Genomic DNA, 12130 nt, shown 5'->3' with positions numbered 1-12130 from the left:
GAATGGTGGTGGACAATTAAACAACTCACTGGAGGAGAAGGCTCCACAAATATCCCCATCTTCAATGATGGGGGAGCCCAGCACATCTGTGCAAAAGATAAGGCTGAAGCATCTGCCACAATCTTCAGCCAGGAGTGCCAAATGTATGATCCATCTTGGCCTTGATCCCCAACATCACAGATGTTGGTCTTCAGCCAATTTGATTCACTCCACATGATATCAAGAAACAACCTATGGGACTGGATACTGCAAAGGCTATGGGCCCTGACAATATTCCAGCAATCATACTGAAGACTTGTGCTCCAGAACTGGCTGCACTCCTAGCCAAGCTGTTCCAGTACAGCTACAACACTGGCATCTACCCGGCTACATGCAAAATTGCCCAAGTATGTCCTGTAGACAAAAACCAGGACAAATCCAACCCGGCCAATTATCACCCTGTCAATCTACTCTTGATCATCAGTAAAGTGATGGAAGGTCTTAGCAATAACCTGTCCACTGATGCTCAGTGGGCACTCAGTTCCTGACCTCATTGCAGCCTTGGTTCAAATATGGACAAAAGAGCTGAACTCCAGAGGTGAGGTGAGAGTGACATCAAGGCAGCATTTGATGGAGTTTGGCATCAAGGAACCCTGGCAAAACTGGAGTCAATGGGAATCAGGGGGAAAACTCTCCGCTGGTTGGAATCAAACCTAGCAGAAAGGAAGATGGTTGTGGTTGTTGGAGGTCAATCAGCTCAGTTCCAGGTCATCACTGCAGGAGTTCCTCAGGGTGGTGTCCGAGGCCCAAACATCTTCAGCTGCTTCATCAATGACTTTCCTTCCATCATAAGGTCAGAATTGGGGATATTCACTGATGATTGCACAATGTTTAGCACCATTCGCAACTCCTCAGATACCGAAGCAGCCCATGTCCGAATGCAGCAAGACCAATATCCAGGCTTGGACTGACAATTGGCAAGAAACATTCTCATCGCACAAATGCCAGCCCATGACCAGCTCCAACACAAGGGAATCTAACCATTGCCCTTTGACATTCAATGGTATTACCATTGCTGAATCTCCCACTATCAACATCCTGGCGGTTACTATTGACCAGAAACTGAACTGGACTAGCCATATTATTACTGTGGCTAGAAGAGCGGGTCAGAGGCCTGAAATCCTGCAGTAAGTAACCCACCTCCTGACTCCCCAAAGCCTGTCCACCATCTACAAGGCACAAGTCAGGAGTGTGATGGAATACTCTCCACTTGCCTGGATGAGTACAGCTCTAACAACAGAAGAAGATCAACACCATCCAGGACAAAGCAGCCTGCTTGATTGGCACCCGATCCACAGACATTCACTCCCTTCTCCATTGATGCACAGATTTGAGTATCATCTACAAGATGCAGCACAGGAACTTACCAAGACTCTTTAGACAGCACCTTCTAAATCCACAACCACTACCACCTAGAAGGACAAGGGCAGCAGACATATGGGAACACCACCATCTGGAAACTCCCCACCAAGCCACTAACCATCCCGACTTGGAAACATATCTCCGTTCCTTCACTGTCGTTGGGTCAAAATCCTGGAACTCCCTCCCTAACAGCGCTGTGACTGTACCTACAGCATATGGACTGCAGCAGTTCACGAAGGCGGCTCACCACCCCTTGTCAAGGGCAATTAGGGATGGGCAATAAATGCTGGCCTAGCCAGCAATGCCCACATCCCATGAATGAATTTAAAAATTCCTGGTTACTTGCACTCTGTATCCCATTGGTGCTTTCCTCTCTGGCTCTTCCAGATGGTCTCCTGATTGACATGAGTTTTACTAAGGCTTCTTGATATTATATTTCATTGAATGCTATTTTAATGTCAGGAGCAGCTCTTCCCACTTCTCAGGCTTTCAGCTTTTGAGTTCAGGTCCGGATCAAAACTGAGAAGGTCCAGAGCCAAGTATTTCTCTGGAACTTAAATTGAGCATTGACAAGCCGGTATTGCTGGATGGCACTATTGATGACTCCATTTTTATAAGATGAATGCCCATAAATGTTAAAGGAATGAGAAATTAGGTGCCAGATCTGGAGACTATTGGGAGTAGGAAGATTGGAAAGATGGGTAAATCCAAAGGATGGAAATTAATACAACATTCAGGTGTACAGCGTTCTGAAAAAAAAAAGACTGGACAAAAAAAAAACAGGTGGTGCACCTCTGTGTCAGTGACACCTGGAAGTGAGCAGAACTAATCCTGTAGAAGGGGGTGGGATGGCAGGAGCAAGCTACAAAGTGAGCTACTGTGGTTTGACACCATAATTCCATAGAAATAAAATCTAGTACTGCTACATAAGAACATAACTGTTTGTGCCAATTTTTTGGTAGATCTGTTCAAAACTGCTCTTACTGCCCACTCTCTACCCGCAGCCCTGAAACTTCATCTACTTCAAATATTTATACAATATTCCCTTAAAAGATGGAATAATCTCTTCTTCAGCCATTTGCTTTGGCAAAGCATTCCATGATCCAACTAATACTCGCGTCATGGTTCAAACTACTGTTTATTTCATTGCAGGGAGGACAATTGTTTTAGAACCTAAGCTGGTAAATGTAATCGTGACCCACTGCATCAAGTGCTTATCGTGACCTGTTGTTCATTAATGACCTGTGCGTTGTACAAAAAATGGAAGTCATCACAACCATGCTAGAATTTGGTAGCACAGTTGGGTATTCACCTAAAAGTCAGAAAACAAAGAGCAATGGCTGGCATGTTTTCAGAATGGAGGGATGTAAACAGTGCTGCTCCGCAAGACTCCATGTTACTACCTTTTTTTTTTAGTTTACATTCTCAAAATGTCGGTGCCACCGGCAAAGCTAGCATTTATTGCCCATCCCTGGTTGCTCTGAGAAGGCCTTCCTCCTAAAGAACTGCTCATGTAGTGGTTTGACACAACTGATTGGCTTGCCAGGCTACAGTTAAGAGCCAACCACATTGTTCTGGGACCTGAGAGTCATTCATAAGCTAGAAGAGGTTGAATAATTTCCTTTCCGAAAGGACATTAATATCCTTGAATTTTTACAGCAATCTGATTGCTTCTTGGTCACTTTTACTGAGCCTAGTTTTTACTATATATTGAATCATAAAATAGAGCAGATAATGAGGCCATTCTGTCCATCATGTTGTGCTGGCTCTTTTGAAGAGCAATCTGGTTAGTCATGTTCCCCCATTCTTTCCCTGTGTCCGAGTATTTTTTTCTTTCAAGCATGTATCCAATTTCCTTTGGAAGACAACTTATGAATTTGTATTCACCTTTCTATCAGACAGTGAGTGTACTCTAAGCCCAAACCTCAAGTTGTGCAAAAAGGTTTTGCTTCCTGATACCCCTGATTCTTTTGCTGATCACCTTTAAATCGGTATCCTCTTGTTATTGAATTCTCAGCCATTGGAAACAATTCATCTCTATTTCCTCTATCTAAACCCTTCACGACTATAATCAACTCTAACAGATCTCTTTTTAACCTTTTCAATTCAAATAAGAACAGCCTCAGTTTATCCAGTCTATCCATGTAACTGCAATCTATCATCCCTGGAACCATTCTAGTAAATCTCTTCTGTACTGTCTCCAAAGCCTTCACATTTTTCTAAAGCATGGCGCCCATAATTGGACACAGTGCTTTAGATAGGTTTAGCATAACTTCCTGACTTTGTATTCTATGCCTCTCTTCATAAAGCTCAGTATATCATATATTTTATTAACTGATTTGTTAACTATCCTGCCACCATCAAATATTTATGAATGGACGCCAGATTTATCTCTTCTTGCACTCCCTTTAAATCATTTAGCATGTTTCTCTTCATTCTTCCACCAAAATGTAACACTTCACATTGTCCATTAGAGTCCCCAGGACCTCATATATAGAACCTTTAATTTAATAAAGCTATCCATTTCCAAGCAAACGTCTCTACAAATACTACTGTATTTCTAAACTCCTGTTTAGAAATTATTATTTGCTATTGTCGCTTTTTGGCGCACCATTGTGTTAGCTTTTCCATTATACATGCTCACCATCCACATATATATTAGGAATTGCCTATGCAAACTCTTTACCCTGTAATTGCACCCTCTGTCCATTGAGATGATAGTGTATCTTTATCTTTCTTATATATTTCTGAAAACATTTACGTGTGATCAGAGTGGCGACAGAAGACCGAGAAACAAGAATAACAACTGAGGTTAAGCATTTCTATTGAAATTTATTTTAGTAGAATAGAAGAGAAGTCAGGAAGGAGGTGAAGATAATAAAAGATGCACAGAATTGAAACTGAAAATGGGCACTAAACAGTAAATATTAAAAATGATTACTTCTGCAAGGTTGCAAATATTGTCCTCCAAGTCGAGATACTATAAATAAAAGCATTGATTTTGTTGTAAATGAGATGAACATCCTAGAAAATCTAAATGGAATCGAAATAAATAATTGGCTAGGTATGTATCCTAGAGAGCTGTGAGAAAATAAGGCAGAGACATATAAAGCACTGATAATTATTATGGGCAATATAAACCCATTTAATGCTATTCCTAATCCATGCAAAATTGGAGGGGATGGGGAAGAAGGTGGACTCTAGGATCCCTCTAAATCGATGAATTCAGATGGGAGCAATGACCTTCTTCATCTGTAATGATCTTATGATCTTGTAGAATTTATAAGATATATTCAGCATGGATAAGATGAATCCCAAGTAGTACTAGATGGTGCACTAAGAACAAAAAGATATAGTCCAAAACTAGACAATTTAGTACAGATTTCAGGAAGAACTTCTTCATATAAGTAGTGATCAACATTGGGAGCATTTTGTGTAGGGTAGCAAAGAAAAAACTTGAGATTCATTGACAACATACTGAAAAGGTATGATGGGTAAGTGTAGATTTCTTTTTAATTCTGGATGGATGAGCTAAAATGGACCAATAACTAACCTCATCCAAATTGATTTGGAAGTTGGGCTATTCAGCACTGCTGTGCACTGCTACAATACTGGAAGAGATACAATCTTGCAGCACTATGATTCACTGTGACCAAAATACTACAAATATGGCTCAGTTATTTGTGGCAGACAGAATATAAACAACCAGAAATTATTCTTTCAGGCGGAGCAATTGTCATTCTAAAGATGTAAACTGATGTCTGTAATGCGTTGATCAAGGTGAGTTATGCTGAGGAATGGAACAATTTTTAATCTCCTCCCTCTGGGCAGTTATTAATATACTGCCTTGGAATTAAAATTAACACCTTGAAGTTGAAGACACTGGGATAGGATTATTACTCAGATAAGAACAAAAAAACTGCGGATGCTGGAAATCCAAAACAAAAACAGAATTACCTGGAAAAACTCAGCAGGTCTGGCAGCATCGGCGGAGAAGAAAAGAGTTGACGTTTCGAGTCCTCATGACCCTTCGACAGAACTTGCGTTCGAGTCCAAGAAAGAGTTGAAATATAAGCTGGTTTAAGGTGTGTGTGTGGGGGGCGGAGAGATAGAGAGACAAAGAGGTGGAGGGGGGGGTGGGGGTGTGTGGTTGTAGGGACAAACAAGCAGTGATGGAAGCAGATCATCAAAAGATGTCAAAGACAATAGTACAATAGAACACATAGGTGTTAAAATTAAAGTTGGTGATATTATCTAAACGAATGTGCTAATTAAGAATGGATGGTAGGGCACTCAAGGTATAGCTCTAGTGGGTTTTTTTTTAAATTTTAATATATAATGGGAATAGGTGGTAAAAGGAAAATCTTTATAATTTATTGGAAAAAAAAGGGAAGGGGGTTGTTTAGGATTATTACTCAAGTCCCTGAGAATGAAACTTGTTCATTGCAGCACTGGTTTTTCATCTAGGTTGTTTAACTCTAATTTTAAATCCCTTGTCACCAGTGCCTTCCTATAATGGAGTACAAACTTTTGTACATATAAAAAGATTTTTTCCTCCTTCTATTAACTATACTGTGGATTAAATTATGAAGTAACGGGAAAAAGGTATAAGTTGTAAGTATGGCTTTTGGATTTTCATTCTGCAGGAAATTGCTCGCCATCTACGGCCTCGCAGTTTGCGCGGCCTTTTTGGAAAAAACAAAGTTCAGAATGCGATTCATTGCACTGACCTCCCTGAAGATGGAGTTCTGGAGGTAAACAAAGATGATAGTTAACAAATGAACTCTTTGAATGAACAGTATGGCATCTATGGTTGGTGTAGGTGTAGTCAAAATTAATTGTCCCTTATAATTTAATTAATTTTGCTTTGGAGAATGCTTTAAAGGAAGGGTCAGTATTTATAGTTTCAATCCAAATGGATGGATAACAGTGACACTTTATTGAACTATAACCTAATTGATGCCATGTACATTACAATACCTTTACAAGATATAATATTTTCTTGAGTTTTTTGCATCAAAGACTAGCAGGTATAATTAATTTTTCTTATTTGGCTACAATTCATGAATAATTAACAAATAATGTATTGAAAGAACTGATGTGTAACTATGTGATCAGCAGTTAGGGGACATGTTTTCTACCATAAATGGCCTGAACTTGTAACTTGAGCAGTAAAGTTGAAGTGTATATTTTGTGTCATATAGGACTTGTCATTTATACCAGATGTAGGGTAAATAACTAATATGATCACAATGCTTAGAAGTAATATGAATTAAACGTGTGTGAAGATATTAGTTTTGTATTTTCTTGACAGTTCTCCATTATGTTATTTTGTATGAATGTACATTCCTAAAAGTAATTTATGAAGTCATTCTGCATCTTGATGCATGATGCCAGGGGCAGAAATGAATTGTCTGTCTAATCAGGTTACTTGCACTGGGAGCACATCAGAGTCAAGACAGCTAATTTGGTTCTGGGGATTAGTTAGGCTTGGGAACAATGAGGAGATGTTTCATTTATGTTTTTACAAAATAATGCAATGGAAATAATAGAGTAGATGGTGTCATGAAGTTTTGCAGTTGTAGTTATGTCTGAAGTTTTGGCTTTTGAGACAAAGTTGAGTGGGTGTAGACGCACTGTCGCACCTGCATTTTTCCTCTGCAATAATTCTTCCTTAAACTTGTTATTGCTATTGAAATGCTCTTTGAAATTCAAATGCTGAACATGGGTTGCTATTAATGAAAAAACAGCTCCACAAGAAAACCTATTTGCAAAAGGAGTCATTGTCGGAGATTAATCACACCAAGGCATCATTAATACGTAGAAACCCCATTTATTACTTGTGCACAAGGGAGATAATACAATGAGAGCTACTGTACCATCTTGAAGCAGAATACACGCAGACCTGTTAAAAGCATTTTTACAGCCAATCAGTAAATTTTACACAAACCTATCTGCTTATTTGCATAAGTTAACTGACCAATCCATGTTCCAGTAAATTTCCATTCCCATCACAACAGAGTCTGTGCATATGCACATGCTTATCACAACTTTGATTACATTCGGCCTGAGAAAGAACAACATGGAATGTCTCAGGGCTCATCCTACAACAGTGGTCAGACAAGATGGTATTGTTCTTCAAGGTTGCAGTATTTTTCTCTTAAGCCTAGGCACTTAATTCAACGTCTCTATTAACCCTTTTAGCACTAAGTGGGTTCTCTATATTTGCCTAGGCCACCACATCATGTCATACCACATCATGTAATACAATATAAAACCAGAACAAGTTACTCATAAGGCACAAAAAAATGTAAAGCCTGACACAAATGCAGCAAATTCAGCATTGATTTTAATTCAGAGCTGCCTTCTAGATACTTTTGGCGAGGGTAAAAGCACCAGGAAATTATGGTCAGTTATACATTGCAGCATAAATCTCTAATGCTGAAATGTGTGCTCCATAATGGTGTATACTGTTGACCTGTCATTACTATGGCGCAAGTTTTCAACAAATTCGGGTCCAATAGATTCAAATGGGCAGAATTTTCATGTAATTTTATTTATTCATTCATGGGACATAGGCTTCACTAGCTGGGCCAGCATTTATCATCCATCCCTAGTTGCCCTTGAGAAGGTGGTGGTGAGCTGCCTTCTTGAACTGCTGCAGTCCATGTGGTGTAGGTACACCCACAGTGCTGTTAGGAAGGGTGCTCCAGGATTTGACCCAGCGATACTGTAGGAACGGCAATATATTTCCAAGTTACTTGGAGGGAAATTTCCAGGTGGTGGTGTTCCCATCTATCTGCTGCCCTTGTCCTTCTAGATGGTAGTGGTTGTGGGTTTGGAAGGAGCTGTTGAAGAAGCCAAAGTGAATTCCTGCAGAGCATCTTGTAGATGGTACACACCGTTGCTACTTTGCATGAGTGGTGGAGGGAGTGAATGTTGGTGGGTGTGGTGCCAATCAAGTGGGCTGCTTTGTCCTGGATGGTGTCAAGCTTCTTGAGTGTTGTGGGAGCTGCACTCATCCAGGCAAGTGGGGAGTATTCCATTACACTCCTGACTTGTGCCTTGTAGATGGTGGGCAAGCTTTGGGGAAGTCAGTAGGTGGGTTACTTGTCGCACAATTCCTAGCCTCTGACCTGCTCTTGTAGCCACAGTATTTATATGGCTAGTCCAGTTCAGTTGATGGTCAATGGTAACCTCCAGGATATTGGTAGTGGGGGATTCAGTGATGGTAATGTCTTTGAACATCAAGGGGCGATGGCATTAAAGGAACTGTGGTAACTTGGGTGCACAATTGGCTAAGGGATAAAAGGCGGAGGGAAGTTGTGAGATGATGTTTTTCTGACTTGAGAGAATTATGCAGGGGTGTCCCTCAACATTTGGTTTTAGCACCATTGCTTTTCTTGAATGACCTGGACTTTGATATTGAGAATTGTTTTGAAGATGATAGAAAGTTTTGCAACATATAAACTGAACAGGATCATAGCAGATTTGAGGAAGAAATGGATAGATTGGTCAACGCAATTTAATGCAGATGTGAATGCAAAATGTGAATCAAGCATTTTGGGAGAGTGTAATCTAAATTATACTATTCACCATCTCTATTAACACAATGTTCGAAAATTTTAACTGGGCCCCAAGTAGGATTTTTAAAAATGCATTTTAAGAAATTAATCAAAAAATATAAATATCTTGGTACTTAAAACATTATAAAAGATAAACATATCAGTAACTATACACAGAATGCCAAGTGTACAGTTGCTAATGTGTTTAATAACTAATTCCTATTTACCTCCTGCTCATTGGCCTTCCCTCTCCCGAACACGAGGGCTTGAGAGGGAGGAAATAAGCAAGAGGGGCTGCGAGTGGAAGTGTCAGGGAGGGAATACATTTCCACAGTGCCTGAAGCAAAGACCAGGTATGTTTGAAGAGAAAATTATTTAAATATTTGGAATGGAGGCAAATATAGGGCTAGGAAATAGAGTAAGATATAGTATTTGTTATGAATTACACCAGCAAAAAGCAACCCCAGATCAAAGGGTTTTCTCCTATGCTATAGACAGCAGATAAAATCCATCTGTTTTACACCTAAGCTTAATATAGGCCAAAGATCAAAAGCTACCATACAAATCCTACCCAATCTTGCATAATAGCCCAGAATTGTTATACTAGAGCATGCTGTTATTAGTTTGTAAATCATTCAGCAGTTTGGTGTAAGGAAGATTCCCATGGGTTGCAAGTCACTTCAAATTGGTGAATTATTTGAAACACTGCTGTTAATCTCTCAAATGACCTGCGAGTTGAGATATTGCTGGATTTATACAGGTAAAGTGAATTTACAGCAAGTTAGGGCTGGAACTTAAGAGTTAACGAGTCTTCCCCAGGGATCAGGAACCCAACGTTAGTACCATTTCTGGGTCGCAAATTCAATTTGGTGTTTTGCCCGATTAGTAGATTGCCTCTGCATTTGTTGCCAATTCATGGATGGCAGGCAGCATACAGACATGAGGACTAGCAATCCTATAGAAGGAGAGGCTGCTATAAGAGATGCTCACCTAGTAGGCAATACATCAAGGATCAATCTGCAAGGGCTTTGCCTCAAAACTAAATATTACAGAACAAGTTAGAAGTGCAAGATTTGTGAGAAGAGGGCATTGCAACATTTTCATCAATCCTCAAACATACTGAGGGAGAAAAATTCATGCAGTCTCTCCAGGAAAATTTTTTCAACCAATTAGTGACAAACCCAACAAGAGGAGATGCAATCCTGGACCTAGTCTTGGGGAACGAAGAAGGGCAAATGGGTGAAGTGACAGTTGGCGACCATATCGGGGACAGTGATCACAATTCAGTTAGATCTAGCATTACCATGGAAAAGGACAGAGATAAGGCAGGAGTAAAACTCTTGAACTGGGGGAAGGCAAATTTTGCAGAAATGAGAAGGGACTTGGCTGAGATGGACTGGACAGCACTGCTGGAGGATAAAACGAGTGGAAAGCACTAAAAAAACGAGATCTTAATTGTACAAAGTAGACATGTCCCCTACAAAAATGAGTGGTATTGCCAAATCTAGACCTCCCTGGTTGTCTAAAGGAATACAGGGGAAGATCAAACAGAAAAAGGAAGTGTACAATAGGCACAAAGAACTAAGCACTGCAGATAGCCTAGATGAATGTAGGTAGTGCAGGGACAAAATAAAAAAGGAAATAAGGAAATCAAAGAGAGGACATGAGAAAAGATTAGCAAGTAAAGTTAAAGATAACCCAGAGATGTTTTACCAATACATTAATGCTAAAAGGTTAGTTAAGGAAAAAGTGGGAGCTATCAGGGATGAAGGTGGAAACTTGTGTGTAGATGCAGAGGCTGTGGGAAAGGTTTTGAATGAATATTTTGTCTCCGTGTTTACAAAGGAAAGGGAGGATGTAGATATAGTAATCCAGGAGAAACACTGTGAGATATTGGTTGGGATAGTCATAAAGAGAGTAGTACTCGAAGGGTTGAAATCCTTGAAAGTTGATAAGTCACCAGGGCCAGATGGATTGTTTCTGAGGCTGCTGAAGGAAGTCAGGGAGGAGATAGCAGATATTCTGAGGATAATTTTCCAATCTTCACTAGATACAGAGGTGGTACCGGAGGACTGGAGAAATGCAAACGTCGTCCATTGTTTAAAAAGGGATCAAAGAAAATGCCAAACAATTATAGGCCAGTAAGTCTTGCATTGGTTGTGAGCAAATTAGTAGAATCACTCCTGAGAAATAGGATTGTCATGTGGAAAGGCATGGACTAGTCAGGGATGGTCAGCATGGATTTGTTAAAGGAAGATCATGAGATTCAGGGTAATGTGACAAACTGGATAAAAGGTTGGCTTTGTAACAGGAAACAAAGGGTAATGGTCGATGGATGCCCTTACGAATGGAAAGTTGTATCAAGTGGTGTTCCACAAGGCTCAGTGTTGGGACCCTTGCTGTTTGTGTTATATATTAACAACTTGGATGCGAACGTGGGGGGCACGATTGGGAAATTTGCAGATGACACAAAGATTGACCGAGTAGTGGATAGCCATAATCTCCAAAATGATATAGATGGGATAGTGGAGTGAGCAGTAAAGTGGCAGATGGATTTTAACAGAGGTGTGAGGTCATACATTTAGGGAGGTCAAAATTACAGGGATTACACAATAAATGGGAATATACTAAGAGGGGTAGAGATCTTGGCGTACAAGTACACAGGTCCCTGAAGGCAGCAGTTCAGTAGACAAGGTTGTAAAGAAGGCATATGGAATGCTCTCCTTCATTGGCAGAGGTATAGCACATAAATTCTAGAACCAGGGGACATAGATTCATGGTAAGTGGCAGAAGATGTTGTGGGGGGGTTGTGAGGTACATGAAGAACTTTTTTTTAAATACAGAGGGTAGTGGGTGTCTGGAATTCACTGCCTAAGCTGGTGGTAGAGGCAGAAACTCAACTCTTTTTAAAAGTACCTGGGTCTGCAGCTTAAGTGATGTAAACTGCAGGGCTATGGGCTGGCTGCAGGAAAGTGGGATTAGAAAGGGCACCTGGGTGTCCTTGGGCCTGCATGGACAAGATGGGCTGAATGGCCTCCTTCTGTGCTGTAACTTTTCTATGGTATAGGAGGATCGGTTATAAAGCTTGTGAAAGAGCTGAACCAATTCCAACTCAATATTTTAGAAATTAAATACTGATTATGATCAAATTTAAGTGCTTTAAC

The 12130-nt window shown here is 40.2% G+C and overlaps 1 protein-coding gene across 2 annotated transcripts in view; it reads left to right on the top strand.

Moving 5' to 3' along the window:
• Positions 1–12130, top strand: part of nme7 (NME/NM23 family member 7) — a 189598-nt gene that overhangs the window by 177137 nt on the left and 331 nt on the right. For both annotated transcript variants that reach the window (XM_041210812.1, XM_041210814.1), the window contains one exon: positions 6048–6155. In XM_041210812.1, coding sequence (XP_041066746.1) covers positions 6048–6155 — 108 coding nt within the window. The remainder of the gene's footprint in view (positions 1–6047; positions 6156–12130) is intronic.

The sequence above is a fragment of the Carcharodon carcharias genome, chromosome 18 (assembly GCF_017639515.1).
Source record: "Carcharodon carcharias isolate sCarCar2 chromosome 18, sCarCar2.pri, whole genome shotgun sequence".
Classification (NCBI taxonomy): Eukaryota; Metazoa; Chordata; class Chondrichthyes; order Lamniformes; family Lamnidae; genus Carcharodon; species Carcharodon carcharias.
Note: the sequence above shows the minus strand (reverse complement) of the source record. Positions and strands in the feature narration are given on the sequence as shown.